Raw genomic sequence first — 20,249 nt, forward strand, 5'->3', positions numbered from 1 at the left:
AGCCATACATGCTTTATACAGATAAGATGGGAAAACATGCTTTTCCGCTATTGCAAGAACAGTTTATGCGTTCATGTCTATCTTTTTTTACGATTAGCCACCTCTCTAAATGGTGTTTGTTTGCTGAATTATTTTGTTGTGAACATGACATAGATGTCAGGTTTGTCGGTATGCTCCTGCTTCCTAGCCCAGCAGGTTCCCAATTCTATTTCATTTATAAAACGGCATGTAAACCACGGGATATACATCTCTCCAAGTGTATCTGCCCCATGAAGTGTGTAACGAGAGATCTAAGCAATATTAGTACAATTAGCTTATTTCTTCTACTCTCTACATAACAACCAGTCAGCCACCATATGGCACGGCGTGCCGCCGTGCCGATCAGTGCTAGTAAATGGCCAAGTGCACGATTGATCTATTACAGAAATCTGAATATTGTCTCCATTCATATTGCTAATTTGATGGGACAGGCAAGCTAGCAATATATTTATAACAGAGCTAGTCATGAGGCCGGTGTTGACTGTGCTAAAGGGGCCAGTTCTAGGGAATTTTGCCTCCACCCGTTCTTGTACGTTGGATGAGCAATTGATGGTAGATGTTGGACCCAAGTTACCGTGAGACTTGATCACACCAAGTCACTCAAGCTGAGTTCCTCACTATCACTTTCCCCATCCGTCTGACGCGCAGCTAGATCTCCCGTAGGAGGCAGCAGCAGCAGTAGCGATCCCGTAGTATCCCACTTTCTCGCAGCTTCTCCCCGGCGCCGCCGCAAGCCACAGGATGTCTCGCATGCTCGCCGGCGCCGTGCTGCTGCTCGTGCTCGTGCTCGTGCTTCCGCTCCCCCCGTCAGCAGGTACGAGCTAGGGAAACAGTCGATCGACACTAGGAGTATGCTAATGTGCGAAATAACTAATCGATTTGCCCAACCCTGGAATCCTGCCATTTACTACACTAAGCAAAGCCCAGGAGGAAAGTGAAACAGCCCATTTAGGTCATCTAATCTAGATCTACCGCCACACTAAACCAGGAGGAGTAGATGTTGTTTTCTGCTTCCCCTCAAAATAAAAAGAGTTGTTTTCTGCTCCGGTGGTCTCTCCATTCTGTTAGCTGAACTTCAGTTCCTATTGCTTTCTTTCTTATTTCTCTAGCTACTTAGGAATAGCCTGGATTTGCAGTTTACTTCCTGCTTCCAAATTAAATGATCCTCTGAAAAACTCTCTAACTCGAAGCACTATAACCTAGAGGTTACTGCTATGTAGTGGCTGCCACTATTATGTACTCTTCTCTTCACTGATTGCAACATGGCTATATTTATTTACTAGTAGAAATTCTATATATGCTTCTTTTAGTTCTTTTCCAATCTGGTTTCAAACCGTTAACCTATATTCAATCTAGCGAAAATACACCTTTTTTTTCATTCATTGCCAAACATATGCTCTTATGTTTCGACATACATGGGCGCTACACAACAGAGATGTAGTTATTTTCTGTGTGTGCTGCCTTGTAGTATCTTCCACATAACGAAAATTATTCCTTTATTGCGCAGCTAAAAGCGTAAAGATTGAGTGCTCAAAGCACCCGGCCAAGAACCCTTATTGCGGCCCCGGCTACCTGATGGACCAAACATGCGGTAAACAGTGCCAAGGATATAGTGCCTGGATGTGCATGCCGAAATGCACCTGCCTCCGTTGCCCTTCTATGGATCTGGAGCGTCGCCTGAAAAACGAGAAGATCCAGAAGCAGCAAGGTGCGTGTCTCATGCGTTAGTTACTGGGTTCCACCGATGATCGTACCAAAACATATTCCAAGTCCAGGAAATGTACTGAAATTGTAGCAGATATGTACAGCACAAGTTAGTTGGAAATGTACTGAAATTTCTGTTCAACTGCAGGCAACAACAGCACGCCGGCTGCTGGTGTCGGCCCTGTCTGAGTCCTTTCATACATATAAGCTGGATGGAGATCTGGGATTGTGTTGTTACCCGTGCTTATTAGTGTCATGTAGGTAATAAGTAGTAATTTGGGTTGTGCTGACAAACCTGAACCAAACATGATTGGTTGTATGCCTGGGATGCTGTTGGTACCGGTGCTTAGTGTTGTGTGAGTACCTTGGGGCTGTTTACTGTAAGAAGTAGAGATTTGGTTTGAGCTGGCAAACCTGAACTGAATATGACTGGTTGTTTGTCTTGACTATTGTGGTCTTTGTCGTTCCCTAGCGGTGGCCGATTACAAGTATTGCTCTGTGGTAATACTAGGAGGGATTGGCGATGCCGTGCCCTTGGAGTAACATCTGAACGGTGAAGGCTGTTTAAGTGGTACGGTAGAGTTGGGGTGGTTCAGTGGAAGATATACATATTGGCTGAATAGTTGTTAAATAGTTTCTGATATATTTTATAGCTGGGGGTTTGATATATTAAGACATATATTTTGAGAAGAGGTAGGTGGTGGCATACAAAGCCATGTGATTCTGAGTGTCGACTATACGTGCACAAGGGATGTTTAAGCTGGTACTTCCATAATATTACAGATATCCGTCGTAGCAGTCTAGGAGATGAATTTTTGACTTGGCAAATCTTCCCTCTTTGCTGGTGGTTTTCATGTTCATCTGAACCGTTTTAAATCCTGAAGCTCTGTTGCCGTGTGAAGAAAAAAGAAGGTAAAGTTAGCACCCCTGCTGATAATCGCACTGATCCGGGCTAAGCACCGTTTAAAGTTCATGCTTACCTGCATGTGGCTTTGTTGACTTGTTTCTTGGCTGATGCGGAAGCTGATGCCTTGGCCTTCCTCTTATTTTCGGAAGCATAGCTGACTCCTTTGATGGAAATAATAGCTGTTAGTAGAATTGAATAGCTATAATTTGCAGTGGCCTCTTCTCCAGCTGATTCAGGCTTTTCTATGATGTCCTTGCTTGGCCTGGTGCCTGAGGTTCTGCTTTCTTCTGTTGTATTTGGAGCATCGTCAGGTGGAGAAGCCATTGGAGCTTTTTATGTAACTGGTGGGCTTTTATGTTGCTGGTTGATGGCTGTGCTGGGCAATGTTGATCAGCTTCGAGAACTTCTTGTGTGACGTGGGCAAGGACGAAACATTTTCTGCCCACAACATTTTTCACGGCTGGTGGCAAGTAGTTTGCTTTTCCTCTTGTTGTTGCAACAACCAGCTCTGCATCAGGGCCTACAAGTATCTGATCGTGGTTGCCACGAAACATGAATTGGCCTATCACCTCTTCATTTTCTTCATTTGGTCCGATGTTCTTCGCGTTTACGCGCAACCTGTACCTGCAAAGGGCGGTAGGCTTATATTTTTTGTTTATACGAGAACATGTTTCCTGGTGATTGCAGGAGATGCAATTGCTTACTTGTGTTATTCTTCCTTGCATTTTAACGCATTCCGAGCCGTCAGACTCGTCCACCGATGTGACAATGATTGCCAGTTTATAGTACTTTCCCTGGATACCATCAAAGCATTTCATCTGTTTAGGGATAAACGAAGAGGCACTGCATGCTTGACATTCCTATAGTGTAGTTTAGCATGAATTTTATATGGTTACCATAATGCTGTTTTCTGTCTTCTTTGGCCAAAGCGTAGAGTGCTTGTCTCAACTGGGTTAGGCCTTGCATTTTCTGCTCCGTGGTACTGTATTTCATTTGGCTGATCCCCATAACTGAAGGCTGTAACGAACGGGTATTTACTTACTGAGCATGTATGTACTAGTTGAACTGAAGATGAGTTTGATGGGGTGGTAGGTTGCACGTGGCATTGAGAAACATGAAGTGCGACTATCCTTCTCCCATCTCAGAGTGCTCCACGCATGCGGCGTCGCTCGATTTGTTTTCCCGAAGGATTGGCTCCCGATTTATTCGTGTGGCGCTCGGTGGAGCTGAACAATACCGAGGTTACTCTGACCATCCCTCTCCGCAGGTGGAGCCGATTATACTCTGGGCCTGCCTGTAGGTGTCGTTTCGGCTTGAAAAATAGGCCCTATTTGGCAGTGTTGTTCTTTGCGTGTAGCTTCTCTACCCCCTTCTGACTGAGACACAGACCCAGACCCAGCCGCTCATCCCTGCTCTGGTTTCGTCTTCCTCGAGCCCAGCTGCTGGGATACTAGGCCGTGCCGCCGCACCCGCACGATCTCCTACCCGCCGCCGCTTCGTGCCCCATGGAAGGACTTGGTTGAGGTGCGCTGCTTTCTTTTTAGGGATTTCTTCTCCAGTTTTTTGTGTCCTGATTTTGTGCCTCCTTCGGAAGCAGTTGTTCCTCGCACCGACCTAGATCACTGCCTAGGTCGATGCTTCAATCGTACATGATTCATGTGGTATGATTCTTCCTTACCTTTTTTTGGCCGGTGCTTGTTGTATATTCTTACGATGCCTCACGGTTCCCAATTTTTTCCCCTTTAGATTTGTCCGTTGAAGAAGAGGCGCAGGGCTGCAGATGCCAGGGCGTGAGAGCCGCCGCCGACGGTGGCGATAGGAGCACGCGATGGGAACGGGCACACCCACGCCGGCCGAGCTCCACCCCATCCAGCCCACCCCTCTTCGTCGTGCACGGCGGAACGAGGGCGACTTCATTGATGGTCTGCAATCCCGGCGAGTTGAGAGCCAGCGGTTGCTACGTTGGCGTCCTGCACCCTCCTCCCTCACGCTGGTCTACAGCGGTTTGCGACCAAGGGGTTCCATGGCAGCCGACGGGGATGTATTACCGAGGTACTTGTCCAGCTCTCCTCATCTCCTCTGCCTTGGAGAACGGCACCATGTCCTTCTCTTCACTTCCGGCTGCACCTATCCATGTGAGCTAGCCCTTTTCTAATTCTCTTCTCTGTCTCGCAGATTTTTAGACCAACGGTGAGACATCACCAGCTGGTTTTGGTTGGAGAGACACAACGGCATGTGCTGCAGGTGCAGGTCGGGGAGTCATCCTGCTCCTCGAAGCTGTTGTGCTGCCTCTTAGCACGACTGCTGGCCATCAGCTAAAGATGATTGCAGTGGGTATATTCACTAATTAGCAACGGATAGAGAAAAACATCTTCACGTGCCAGTGTGTCGCCTTGTTGCAAATAACCACCTGGAGTTCATCACTAAGAATGTATTGCCTCATACTTTCTATTGACTGCTTTGTCTGCACTAACTTCTGTATACAGCTCATACATTACATGTTAATCTACAGAGGAACTTGTTTAGAAATTTTGTAGTGAATAATGGAAGAGGTACCAAATGAATTTTAAAGCATTGCTTAAATGATCCGGATAGTTATGCTTTGGGTTAGTTTTTTTAATAGGATCTTTCTGGGAACTTTTTACCTCTGTACAAATTATGTCTGCACATCTTTTCCCATTTAACCATATGATACTTCTTACTCTCACCGACCCCTTCCCAAAAGAAACGGGCACGCGGCATATCCATCTTAACATGAACCCCCTCATTAAGCAGAAAAAAACCCATAGCATACGTTGGTATACTGTCTAGGCAAGAATCAATCAATATCGATCTTGCACCAGAAGAGGCCAACACATTAAAGCCATTTTCCAACCTACTCTCAATTTTTGAGCCACAAACGTTAAATCTTTTGTTAACAATTTGTTACAACTCACAGGTAATCCTAAATATTTCAATGGGAACACCCCCATGTTACAGTTAAACATATTCGCAATCCTTATGAACTCTTCCTCATCAACTCCAACACCCAAGATCTCACTTTTTTGATAATTAATTTTAAGCCCCGACATAACTTCATAACAATATAAAAGAAACTTAATAGTAATGAATCTATCCATGTCATTTTCCATAAGAATGATGGTGTCATCGGTATATTGCAGATGAGACACCCCTCCCTCCACCAAGTGACCTGCTAAACCTTTAATATGACCAGCCACTCTAGCAGAGTTCAACATCTCTGCCAGCCCTTCACCCACAAAATCAAACAACAAGGGAGACAAGGGATCACCTTGCCTCAACCCTTTATATGTTTTGAAGTAATCCCCATTTTCACCGTTAATGTTAATGCAAACTTTACCGGTTTGGACCACTTGTTGCATCCAGGAGATCCAGAGCTCACTAAACCCCTTTCCCCTAAGGATATCAACAAGGAAACACCATTGAATTTTATCGTAAGCTCTCTCAAAATCTAATTTCATAATAATACCAGATTTCTTGGTAGTTCTCAAATCATCTAAAATTTCATGAAGAACTACCACACCATCCAGAATTTGTCTACCTGGAATAAATACAGTCTGTGTTGGCCCAATATGCCTAACAACTACAGGTGTCAAACGCCTAGTTAAGCTCTTTGTAATTACTTTAAAGATTACATTACTCAGACAAATAGGTCTATATTGTTTAATTTCATTAGCATCCAGAATTTTGGGCAACAAGATAATCACAACATAATTAATTCTTTTAAGATCTAACTTGCCATTTTTTAAATCCATCAACATTTCTTTTATATGTGGTTTGACTCTGTCGAGGAATTCCTTATAAAAGGCCACCGGCATCCCATCAGGATCAGGGGCAGTGTTGTTCTTTAATTCCTTAATTGTTTCTTCAATTCTCCGTGGCGTTCGTGGACAGGGTATTTTCTCTGTGGCGTTTGAATCGATCCCCCACACCCCCCCCCCCCCCCTATTCGGTGGCGGCAGAGACAAGCTTAGGTTCTAACCATACCCCTATGGTTTTTGACTTGGGAGAAAGGCTCCCGTCTCGTAGCAACCGCTACTTTTTCGAGTCAGGATGCTTTGGAAGACATAATTTTTTTGATGTGGGCATTACCCTTCGGGTACATGACATTATCCCTACCTCTTGGGGGCCCATGAGAATCATCGTAGCCTAATATGGACCAATACGTCGGTGGCAACGTTGTAAAGATAGGAGGAGACAGATTCTTGATGAATATAGCAAGGAGACGTCGAATAAGAAAATGATAGATCAGATCTTGTAACATAGCTGAATCTGTGCAGGAGTCTCGGGACCTGGCCTCCTATATAAATACCAGGAGAGGGCCTGCCGGATCCTACCATCACAATCACATACAACCACGCATACATCAAATTTTAGAAACCTTACTTCTTGTCAAGATCACTACCACGCAGCCCTTCGGCCGCCCCATTGTAATCGATTTTACCCATGATCAATATCAGACAAGCAGGAGTAAGGATTTTACCTCATCGAGGACCTCGAACCTGGGTTCTCAAAACATATTACATTAAACTACCGAGTTCTAGTGGGTTATTTTTCTATTGCTTTGAGAAGACAACTGGGATCAAACTTTCCCGACCGTCAGGTTTTGAGGCTCATGTCGCCGAAATCGGCTTCACGTTCCATAGGCACAGCGAAGGGTAATTTGCAATATTATTACTCCCTTTGTATCGGTTTAACAGACGTGTACGCGGTTTAAGATAAATTGTGACCATATATTAAAATTATATATCTATATAATTTATGTTGTTAGATTCATATTCAAATAAGGTTTCCAATGATATAATTTTTATAACATATTTTCCATATTTTATTGATTAAACTAATGGTCAAAGTGTTTTCCTGAACTACGTGTGTGCATGTTAAACCGATACGGATGGAGTAGGTCATACAAAAAAATTCCTTTGGAAAAGTTGTTTATCTTCACGTGACATCATCCACCGCCAACATGTGTCAAATAAAATCTCCATTCAATTTTATATTTTTCCTACAAATTAAATTGATTTTTACGAATTAAGAAAATACATGTACAAACTTGTACATAGTATACTTTAAGAACCAAAATAGTGGGATATCTAGGTGCATGCTACCCACCCTTATCTAGCAATTGGATTAGCTCTATAGGGCATCTAAGCTGCACACAAATTTTACAGAGGCCAATGTTCAGTTGTTGTCCACGCCATCCTTCCACCTTAAAATGCATACCACAGTATCAATATCTCACGTGGCTTGATTAATCTTGGGAAATATCTTACAGTTTTTAGCATGTTTACTTTCATGCATCCAATGCTACCGTCAAATTCTCAAATTTTGCATTAATTGCATAGTTAAATTTCTTGGAGGAAGAAAAGATTTATATCGAATGAATTTTCGAGTTATTACTATATTTGGAGTATTTTTAGTTTTATGATTATTATATTAAATGCATGAATTAGGAGGACGGAGCGCGATTCTTGTTAGTATGTCATAATCATTAGTTTCACTTAAAAAAAGAAGATACATAAGAGAAAAGAGAAAGATTGGTTGAGTTAAAAGAGCTATGAAAGTATTTTTAGAATGTGCTAAGAAAAATGCTATAAAAATTTATGAAGAAGTATAAGTTGAGAAAAAGTCCTAATCATGTTGAATTTACCTCTCAAATACATTTGATTTAACATGATGATTCCATGACATGCTAATAATTGGTATTCATACGAACTATTAGTGCAAATGTGTAGAGTCATTTGGAGTGTGGAAGTGTGCTATAACTCAAGACATTGTTCTCTACTTGATATTATAATTATATCTTCAAATGCCTCATATATTTTAGTGACTCGAGCTTCATAAACATGATGATATTGTCCATTAAGCTCCGTGGGGACCCTCAAGCTCATCACCACCAACTATACTCTACCAAAACGTAAGAGATTTCCACGAGTTGATGCATGCACCTATGAGGAGAGTACCGCACATTTTTTTAGATAAAGGGAATATATTATAATATCAAAAGATACCAATTACACCTAGCCTCTGCAAGAACGCCCAACCCTAATGGTAGTACGGATGCATACAGCCAAAAAATAGTAAATAAAACTAAGAAATAAAAGTCTCGCTATAGGCTTCTAGACCTAGCAACAGCAATACAACCACCACCGTGACAACACCTGAAGTACAAACTATCTAAAAGCGACGCCTCCAAGAAGGGAACAGTGCACCAGCGCCGTCGTCACCCGACCAAAGATTTTAGATTTTCACCCTGAAGATAGTTTCCACTCTAAAAACAATGCCTCCAACAAGAACATTGCAAGGCACAACCATTAAAGATCAGACCTTGGGTTTTCACCATGAGAGGTAAGACTCTAAACTTTCCCTGTGCTGCCATCCCCACATACATATCACTGCTGTAGAGCCCGGAACGCCAAGCAGATCCCTCAGCATCACGGAAATTCGAACCTCCTTTAGCCATTTAGCCAGTCCACCAATTTGGTCTTCATGATATTATTCCTTCTTCTGACTTCACCATAGATCAAAAAGTCACCTGATGTCAACACAGGATAGAGCTTCGCGCCGCTCCCTCCGGAACCAAACGGTCGAAATAATAACATGAAAGAGTACCGCACATACGTCCACAAAAAGGAAGATCACCAAGGTACTTGCATTAGCATGAAGTCACAAGATAACCGGGGATTCTACCTCCCTCATGTGCCTGTTATCTCAGCGAAGCCGGTCTCGAAGACTAAGTAGTGCCTCAATGCTTTAAAGACATACCAAAGAAATAGATGAATCACCGGGACATAGTACACCAGCATCTACAGGATTTTGCAATCAAGAAAGATCTCAATGATATGGTGGGTAGGTTTGTGGATGCGAATGGGGTTGCAAAGTTTTCTTACCAATGTATGTAAGATGGAAAACTCCGTTTGACAGCTGGCCTGTCAGCCTCGTACCTTGGCTCATAAGGAAAATAGAAGAGAAGTACCATCTCGCACAGGCTCTTCCTAGGCGGCCGTCGACGCTGCTACCACCACAGCAAATCCTTCCCCACGTATGTCCGCCGCCACTATTCCTCCTCTTCCTAGCTGCCACGACTGGGGCTGCACCTCCGCGAAATCCACCGGCTGGTGCTCCACTTTGTATGTCGAGGTCACCGCGCTATGCCACCACTCGTGTCCAAGGGCCGAGCGCCCGGGGTCCCCTCCCCGAGAATCTTCCACCGTTGATAAACCCAGCCAGCAACGTCCGAGCTCCCACCCGCTCGCCATGGACGCTGTGGGTAGAGCTCGCCACCGTCCACTGGAACCGGAGAAGACGACATCGGCGAGTAGATTGGTCGGGGCTCCTCCAATCTAGCTCCGACGGACCTCCAGCGCGGAGGATTCGTCGCTGATGAGCTCGAATCGGCCATGGCGCTGGTGCCATGGCCGTTAACCAAAGGAAACTTATGGGGATTTTTGTCGATGTTACACTCGTTATTGCGATTTGTTACATATGTGCAAAATTTTCATGTTGTAAGTATGATCAAAGTGGTGGAATGAAATTTTTGTACATGATACATGAAAGTTGCACCAATGTTCCATGTGTGTCACTATAATGTTGGATGAGTTAGACAAAATTGTCGGATGCATTGCAGCGAAATGTTTTATAACAATGTCACACTTTTTTTAAAAAAATTTACATACGTAGAGAAAAATATTACTTTTGGGATATTTTTGAACCACTGGCAAAAATATTATACCATTATTTCACGACTAAATGGAAAATATTGGAGACTGATGTTACATACTTCAAAAAAAATTAAACGCAAATCGGTTTTGTACCACGATCGGACGCGTGAAATTGGCTCAGATCTAAATCACCTCTGCCGCCACCTTTGTTGTCCGAGGGGAAAATGAAGAATTGTGTTTTCTCCAACTAAGGTGACCCACTATGACAAAAGGTGAGGCTACTTTTCGCGCCATACCGGCCAGCTAAATTTGCCCACACCTCCATCTCCCTCTTCGCCCGCATGTTCCCCGCGCGCCTGACTTTTCTCCGTTTTCACCCTCCAGCGCCTGTCCCAGCGGCAATCAATGAATCGAGTGTGCTTAGCGGACCAGTCACAAGCCTGCTTTAAAATTCGTGCGAGCCGAGAATGCGAAACATGGCTGCCATCCAAACTCACAATTTTTTTTTTTTTTGCATCTCTAGAGCCGGAAACGACTTTCCGAGCAACGCAACTCGCTCTAGAGCTTGGGCGTTTGCTAGTGCCAAAGCACTTAGAAAACTCCTGGTCGAGCCACCTTGATCTGGCCCTTTGCCAAAGTCTTGTTTTGTAAACCTTTTTTATGCGGCTGCTTTGCTTCCTGACACGTGCTTTAGTGGTCAGGAGCCCTTTGTACAAATTTCCCTGTACGAGGTTCTTTCAAACAAAAAAACAAATTAAGAACGAGCCAGCCAAACCGAGGTATATCCCTCTACGAGGCCACCTGGACTCTCACGCTTACTAAGGCAGTCAACTCACTATAGAGGAGCGCAGAGTCAGGGTATCACCATATAGACTGGAAAGTCAATATCCATTTTCTATGTTACGCTTTTCTTTGACTTGTCAGTTCTTCTGTAGATTACACTAGTCTCATCTAGTCATCTTAGAGCCCAAGGATGGTTCCAGATGTATATTCCTCTTAGCTAAAGAAAATGTGCCAGCTAAAATGTTCATTGATTAGGACGGCTACTCCTCTAGAAGTTATTTTCTAGTTGTGCACCTTTGATCTATGAGAGCTCCAAGCGCAAAAATTGGAAAGTGGCATAAGCGCTTGACCGGGAGTTGGATTGACAAGATCGATTTGCAACGTGGCTTCACCTTGGACCACTTCTTGTAATTTGTTGAGATTTGGACGCTTCTTGATACCATCCTTCTTATCCCCGATAGCAACAATGAGATAACTTGGAAGCTCACATAAGATGGGAACTAACCACCAAATCAGCCTATGAGATGCAATGGTTCGGTCTCATCTTTTCTCCTTTGGACAAGATGGTTTGGAAAGCTTGGGTGCCGCCGAAGACCAAATTCTTTGCATGGCTTGTGAATCAAAATAGGATTTGGACGGCCGACCGCATGGCGAAGCGCGGTTGGCCAAATTGCGGTCTTTGCCCACTTTGCAAGCAATGTACAGAGATCGTTGATCACCTCTTCGTCAATTGTCGATACACAACTCGCCTTTGGAACTCCGTCATACAATGGTTGGCAATCAATGTGGGACATCAACATCACCATGGCACCAACCTCACCGTCCCGGAATGGTGGGAGCTTATGGCGGGAGAGCATGCAACAAACCGCAAGGACATGGCCTCCGTCACCCTTCTTGTCACGTGGGAAATTTGGAATGAGCGTAATGATAGGGTCTTCCATAATAAGAGTGCCCCCTTGCATGTAATGCTAGATAGGATTAAGAGGGAGGCACGGCTTTGGGTCATTGCGGGAGCTAAAAGGTTGGGAGATATCATGCCGAGAGAGTAGGCCTTGTTTTTATTCGGACCTTAACATGTTATTTCATGTAAAACTTCTTCTTAATCAATAGATTGGGGCAAAGCTTTTGCCCCCGTTTCAAAAAAAAAAGTTGTGTAAACTGTGTACTGCTGGATTTGTGGTTACTGAATTTGGGGTGTCACACCGGATTTGTGGATTTGGGGTTACTGAGTTTTTATAATGTTGGGTTTGTGTACTTATTAGTACATTGGAGGTATTTTAGAAAACTTCCTCCAAAGTTAAGCTGGCTTTCACCAAAATTGCCTACGAAGATATTTGCCATCACTTTCCAAAAACTGTCTCCAAAGAACTTTGCCGGCACTTCACCAAAACTGCCTCGAAAGGACTTTGCCGGCACTTCGCCAAAACTGCCTCCAAAGAACTTTGCCATAAACGCTTTCAAAAAAATTCCTGGCACCTTTGATTCTTCCACTGTTCAAACTTTGCCAGCACCTTTCAGAACTTCCAGAAAATACAATTCCTGACACCACTTAATGTAACACTTTTTTGTGTGCCTCGAAAACAAATTGATGGTAGTTTTTTGAGCATTGCCATCATGCAATTGAGGGACCTAACGCTAGCGATACTCGATCGATCATTACCAAATATATGACCATGTCCATCTTACTCTCACAACATTATATATGGATCTATGGTCAGATCCACGCCTCAACTCGACAGGTACCCATATCCATCGTATTAAACATATTAGATTGATCTGCATTAATGTGAGAGATCCATACCGAAAACAGATGCAAAATACATATTTGCAACCATAATTTAACAAACAATTATTCAGGAGTCATATAGATCCGGGAACATGATGACACATGTTCATCTTTAAAAATCAAGCATTGAAAGTACATCATACCAAGAAACATTTCACAGTTTTACAACCTTCCAGCGATCTTAGCAAGTGACATCACATTCAAAAGATACAAGATGACAATAAAACCGTTAAGAACATTGTTCACTTGCACGATGGACGGAGCTACGCCACGAAAACTTCTAAGAACATTGTTCACTTGCACACGGACGGAACTACGCCATTAGAGCATATCTTGAAGATCCTTAAAAGAGGGCAAGACTTTAAAATAAATGTGATTTAGGGCTTGAGGCAAAAAAGACATGCACCTAATAGATCCCGCAAAGGTTATGATCAAATAATTTTGGTGTGATAACAAACCTTGTGGAGGATATATAACATGGAGCCCCACTCAAGACAAAAGAGCGTGCAGTTTGTGGGACATCATCACCTATCCACAAATACTCAAACACGATACATTTCGACTAACAATGGAGCACCTAATTTGTGAAGTAACATCGACCAATCAATTACGGACTACGTAGTCACATGGCTTCTATACAGCCATCGCAATGGTGCACAAGGTTGGGGGCCACTGCCCCCCCCCCCCCCCCCCTCCCAAATTTTTCTTTAGCATAATTACTATATATGATTCGTATTTAGATAGGAAAAGGAAAATTAGCCCCTGCATGGCTAGGCCACGCACATAAGGAGCAGGTCCCCATGAATTCTGCTCTACCTCCACCACAGATTTGGCTTGTACAACTCCGATGAAAACTCAGAAGTGAATAAAATACTAAAATGTTAAGACATGGTTCAGTCAGAAATGAGAGAAAATGTTGTATAAGTAGTTTTATTTGCTGAAGAGATGTATTAGAGGTTGGAGAATAATTGCCTCACATTGAGCTTGCTTGGTTTTGGCAAACCAATACAAGGGGTGCATGAAACCCACATCATGTCACTTCCAATGTGACGATGCTCACACTTATCGTCAATGTTGGTACTCCAAGCGTAGAGTATCGTAGCAAGTGTTATTTTCCCCACAAGGATGACTTGCGGGTTTATATCGAACTCACGGGGAATTGAGTAAGAGTTATCTCCACTTTCTCTTCCTCTAGCAATCCTGCAAAGCAATTTTTTTGCCTTATGACCCCAACTCCACCATGTAGTTGTCAAGCACAAGATGTTGTATTAGTGATTGTAGATAAAAGAGGTATTGAAATTAAAGTAGAGTAAATAAACTAAGCAAACTAGATAAAAGCGGTAATAGATAGTTGCTTTTGGGTTTTGTGTGTGTTTAAGTAAATAAAGTTTTTTTTGTATTTTCGGATTAAAATATTGCTACAAATATAAAATAAGATAAAAGCAGTGGAAATGTGTTTCTTATGATTAAAATTGGACCGGGGTTCATGGGTTCACTTGTCTACTCTCTCTTTTTAAGTTGTAGTGGACACTAATAATTCATCAATAACATAATATCAATGGAATTTTAATATGTGTTTGATAAGAATTCAATTGGGCATTACGTCCTAACATAAAGATGATGTAACAAATCTCTTATACTCCACAAGAAAGGGAAAACTCCAAGAATTCTTGTATTAAAAATTAACAGATCATAGCTTTAATTATTTTGACATGATATTTGAATATCAAATATGCTACGTTAACTCAACAAGATTACCACGGTTTTCACATGATAAACATAACACATGCATTCACTTTATTCCTAGTGAGGCAGCAATTTTGTGTCATTATTCAATCACTATAACAATGCTACTTCATCTAATACACACATCCTCCCACATATGTTCTTACATATAAGTTGGATCAGAACAAGCAATTACGAACGGGTTACATAATAGGAATCCATCAATACATCTCACACATAATAGATTCTAATCTCATATATCAATATCATAGAATAAGATCCACCTCGTAAGAAGTACATATATGATCATAATCATGTTTGTCAGCTCATGTGGTACTAAGATCTATGAAGAACAAGAGAGAAATCGATCAAGCTACTGCCACAAATCCATAATCCAGAGGTGCACTACTCCCTCTTCATCATGGTGTTGATGTGGAAGACGTTGGAGAAAGTGAAGACCCCTCCGGCGGCGGCTCCAATGGAGTTTTCCCCTCCAATCTTCACTGTTGCAGCCTCTATTTTGGTGTTTCTGTCTCATGGCGACCCTCCCTCGAGGAAACCCTACGGGAGTATATATATAGGGTTTTTAGGTCAAATGGAGTCCGTAGGCGAAAGAATCAGGCGAAACGGGCGGCTGGAGGCGAAAAGAGGTAGGGTAAAAACATGTGCTATTTTCGGCCTCATGGCATCCCTCGTGAGGTCCAAGTGCTCCAGATTGTTCTTGTGGTGAAATATTGACATCCCCGAAATCTTAGCACAACTTTACTCCGTATAGGTCCCTGAAGGTGGAAACACAGAACAAGGTTTACTTTTTTCAGAGTTATAACCCAAATAAAGATGATCATTGGTAAATCCCCATAAATCAATATAAAACATGGATATAACATCATATATGTTGCCAATATATAGAAATATGTTTAAATAACAAAGTTCGTGTATGCATTTTACATGCATCACAATGTGAAAATGAATAATGCAATCCTCTGGCGGGTTTCTCAATTTCACACATGTATAAAAGAGCCTACATATTAGTAATTCAGATATCATAATCGCAAGGACTGTTTTGCGCTCTAGATTGAAAAGAGCGCAACACCCAGAATTTGAACAAGAAATCGGCCAGTTACAAAGCAAGAAGTACTATGATCGATGTAAATGATTTGAGAGAACCAGTTCCCTATATACCACTGGTTGGCGAAAATAAGTTAGGACACACTAGTACATACTGCGACAAGCTATAATTAATAAAACACACATTATCTATCTATACACCTAATGGTTGTTGAGCTTAGAAATTTTACTAGACAACTCACTAGGGGCGATGAGATTAAGTTACAACAAAATACACCTTAACTCAATTCAATAATTTGGGATAAATGGCACAAGAATTTGCCAAACTACAAGGCAAGTGGTGGTGCTACAGTGAGGCAACTGAAAGAACATTGAGTTTGCGATGCATGTGGGTGAGACAATACAAAAAGCTAAATTCCATAGGAACTGACAATCTTACATGGAGCTCTTATATTGATATTAATGACCAGGGAGTGCAGGGACGTAATAGGAAGAAAATTGACGGCACTACCGATTGGTCTCTGCTTGGAAAACAAGAATATCTTTAGCGCTAAAATCTGCAAAAAAAAAAAATGTAATAAAAAACAGGAATATCTCTAACGCCCTTAGAATATCTTTCACTCTAGATATACATTTGTGGTAGTAATACTCTACTTAGTGAAATTTTCTTTTTGAAAGAAAAGCGGTAGAGAAAGCCCTACAACGTTTTTTTAATAAATAATAATTCTACTAGTGTGAGGATTTGAAAACTTTGTTGGTTGTTTTTATATCCGCTTCCCGAACCAATTGAGTTAGGCTCATTGTTTTACTCCCTCCATATATTCTATAAAGTATGCCTTACTTTCTACATCTACACTACTTACAAAGAACGAAGATGTTCCCTATTCTGCCCATCATCACTACAACCAAGGTTTGGCCGTCGCTTCGTGGAGCGTCGCTCGCGCACATATGGGCCGAGCCCAACAGATCTCGTGCTACCTCTATGCCATCCTTCGTCCGCCCGCGTCGTCCGCCTCCCGATCCTCTCCCTCCCTCTACACACCATAGATCCCTTCCTCGCCGCCACCGCCTGAATTCCCCAAACCATCATGATGGAGACGACGATGCCTCATCCCCCGGCGGCCTCATGAAAGGAGTCGAGAAGGGCGTGGAGATGCACGCTGCGGAGCTGGAGGAGGCCGTGTCGAGACCCTTCACCTGGCCACGTCGTCCTCCACGAGATCCGTGAACACTGCGCCGTCTCCTCGCACCGATTACTCCTATGTGGGCTCCGTGGTCGCCACCTCCATGCGTGTCAAGCTCTACGATGAGACCCGATCCAGGGTCGTGAGCGACCGCGATGCTGCGTTCGTCGCCGACCACGATGGTGCGGACCCGGTGGCTATGCTGGAGTACAGGAGCACCTGGTGTGGGAGACGTGCATCCAGATTGAGATGGCCACCGTGTCGAGGGCATCGCTCGCGGCGGCGGCGCATCCCATGTTCGTCGACCAGTACCTCGATTAAGCCCGCAGCGTTAGCTGGGGCAAGGACCACCTCCCGCCCAACCTGCGTGGTACAACTCCCATCCGAATCCTCCAGGTAAAAATAGTAGAATATGGACCATATTGCAATCCAGAAGCACGTTTTATCCCAATCAAACAATCACTACTAGGAAAAAGCTATTCAGTGGTGCACCACTATTCCCCATCAGTGGCGCACTGCTGGTGCGCCACTACTATCACGCCACTGCTAAGTTTTAGTAGTGGCGCAGCTCTGGTGCGCCACAACTATCCTATGTAATAGTGGCGCATTACCCTGTGCGCCATTGATAGGTACACTGGTGCGCCACTATTACTCCGAAGGGGTGCGTCACTGTTGTCACTGCTGTCTGCTGTCGGTGCGCCACTGCTGCCTCCTTGGGTGCGCCACTGTTACGGCGAGCTGGTGCGCCATTGCTGCCTGTTTAGGTGCACCACTGTTGCATCTCAGACGTGCGCCACTGCTGGCAGCTTTGGGGCGCCACTGGTAGTTTCGAAGGTGATCAGAGGGTTGTGCGCCACTGGGTCCAGGCTGGTGCGCCACTGTTACTTGGTGGTCGTGCGCCACTCATGATCCAGTAGTGCGCCACTACTAGTAGTTCGTTTTCATTTTTTGTATTTCTGGCATGTATTTGTACAGGTTGTATAGCATAGTATAACAGCACAGATACAGAATATATAACACATATATACAACAACACAGTACACCAGTACATAGTCCTTCACATTAGCCTCCATGATTCACAAGATTTCAAATATTAGACAAGTGTTACGGTGTTACAAGTCACAAATGAGCTAGTGGTTACACAAGGTCGATCATCTAAACTAGCATCACATAGAAGAGAGCTAGAGTCACTACTAGCACCGTCCCGATGAAAGTGGTCTTCATCTGGTTCCTCCTCCGCTCCGTCCTCTCTCACGCCAGATAGCGTGCGTATCTGTCTTCGGCCTCCGCTCTAGTGGTGTACCCTTTGTAACTGTTACCGCTAAAACGGTGAACCTGTCTCCGACACTCCTCCCAGTCGTTGTAGACTTCGGGAACCTTGCCCTTGTACACGACATACCACGTCATATCTGCACATATATGAACAAGCCAAAGAAACATTAGTGCACGCTCATAGATGTTTGCAACGAATAAGAGCAAACTCAAAAATGATCCAAGTAGTATGAACTAAATGGAATGCCTCATACATTGTTGGTCGAAACAAATATGAACATCCCGGGATGGCGTCAGTGAGGCCAGGTAGGATGCACAAGAGATTGATATTTGTGCCATCACACCATGCTCACTGGCGTCACCCCGGAGTGTACAGTTGACCAAACATTCTAATCATCGGCATTTTGAGATACCAAAGCAAATGGAATGACAAGGGCCTCATACATTGTTGGTCCAAACAAATATTAACATTTAGGGAAGGTGTTAGCGAGACCAAGTAGGATGCACAAGAGATTGATACTTGTGTCATCGCACCAGGCTCGCTAACGCCTCCCCCCAAGTGTAGTGACCACAAAATTTAATCATCGGCCAATGCAATTAAGAAGTGCCAACTCAAATAAGAGACAAGTAGCTAGTATGAACTAAATGGAATGCCTCATACATTGTTGGTCGAAACAAATATGAACATCCCGGGATGGCGTCAGTGAGGCCAGGTAGGATGCACAAGAGATTGATATTTGTGCCATCACACCAGGCTCACTGGCGTCACCCCGGAGTGTACAGTTGACCAAACATTCTAATCATCGGCACTAAAATGGAAGAAAGGCCAATGCAATTAAGAAGTGCCAACTCAAGTAAGAGACAAGTAACTATTATGAACTAAATGGAATGCCTCATATTTTGTTGGTCGGAACAAATATTAACATTTAGAGAAGGGGTAAGCGAAACCAAGTAGGATGCACAAGAGATTGATATTTGTGTCATCGCACCAGGTTCACTGGCCCCTCCTCCAAGTGTATAGGTGACCAAACATTCTAATCATCGGCATTTTGAAAAACCAAAGCAAATGGAATGACGATGGCCTCATACATTGTTGGTCGAAACAAATATGAACATCCCGGGATGGCGTAAGTGAGGCCAGGTAGGATGCACAAGAGATTGATACTTGTGCCATCACACCAGGCTCACTTGCGTCACCCCGGGGTGTACAGTTGACCGAACATTCTAATCATCGGTGCTAAAATGGAAGAAAGAGCCAAGTGGTATCAACTAAATGGCATATGCAAACAAAATGAAACAAACATAGCCGAACTAGTAATTAATAGCATCGATTACATATAAGTTCAACAACCGTCGAAACTAATTAAACAGACATGCAAGTAAAGTGTTGGATAAAGTTTATTACAACACAAGCTCGTCTTTAGTTCACAACTACATAACTAGACTCGCACATCAAGACTCGGCTAAACGGACGACGGAGCGTGGATAAAACCGCCGCCTTTCTTCAAGCACATCCATGAGTGGTATTCATCACCCTGCATTTGGAGCATTGTGTCTATGTCACTGTTTGACGGCTGATAGCCGGCATAGAACTCCCCCGCGCTTCTAATGACATCTTGAAAGATGATTTCACAAAACTCTACTCGGATGCGAAAGAACTCTTGCTTGATGCCGTCGTCCCGGATCCGCGACAAGCCGTTGCCCCATTCTCTGAGATGCTCAGGCAGCGTAAGCTGCTGCTGGTCCCGTATGAACACCTCCATGTGGTGGAGGGCGTAGTAGGTATCCTTCTTACTAGAAGGCGGCTTCTTGACGCAGGGGAAATTTGTTATGTGCTTGAACACGTGCTTCCCGTACCTACGATTTGGCCTCTCCATGATGCCTTTAGCTTTGACGTAGCCATTGAGAGCTTCATCAAGTACAGCCTTGACATTCGTGTAGTCCGTGCTTGACTTACTATCCGCATCAAAGTATGTGGCCATGGAATATTTCGGGGTTATGGAGATGAGTGTGCAGGTATTGTCTCTGCGTATAGAACACATAATGTTTAAGAACAGGACGATAGAAATCTAAAACAAACATGTGTTAAGACCGGTGAGGGG

At 43.5% G+C, this 20,249-nt stretch overlaps 1 protein-coding gene and 1 long non-coding RNA gene across 2 annotated transcripts; both read left to right on the top strand.

Moving 5' to 3' along the window:
- Positions 1 to 670: 670 nt before the first annotated feature.
- On the top strand, positions 671 to 2,192 carry LOC127291823 (uncharacterized). Its single transcript, XM_051321150.2, has 3 exons — positions 671 to 853; positions 1,547 to 1,747; positions 1,892 to 2,192. Exons 1-3 carry the CDS (start codon positions 781 to 783, stop codon positions 1,930 to 1,932), a joined length of 315 nt encoding a protein of 104 aa, XP_051177110.1. The 5' UTR covers positions 671 to 780; the 3' UTR covers positions 1,933 to 2,192.
- A 1,865-nt stretch (positions 2,193 to 4,057) lies between these two features.
- On the top strand, positions 4,058 to 5,221 carry LOC127348197 (uncharacterized). The gene is made up of 3 exons (XR_007879686.2): positions 4,058 to 4,311; positions 4,397 to 4,702; positions 4,826 to 5,221. It is a non-coding gene; the product is annotated as an uncharacterized lncRNA (long non-coding RNA).
- Positions 5,222 to 20,249: the final 15,028 nt, after the last annotated feature.

Source organism: Lolium perenne, chromosome 4 (assembly GCF_019359855.2).
Source record: "Lolium perenne isolate Kyuss_39 chromosome 4, Kyuss_2.0, whole genome shotgun sequence".
In the NCBI taxonomy this organism is placed as follows: Eukaryota; Viridiplantae; Streptophyta; class Magnoliopsida; order Poales; family Poaceae; genus Lolium; species Lolium perenne.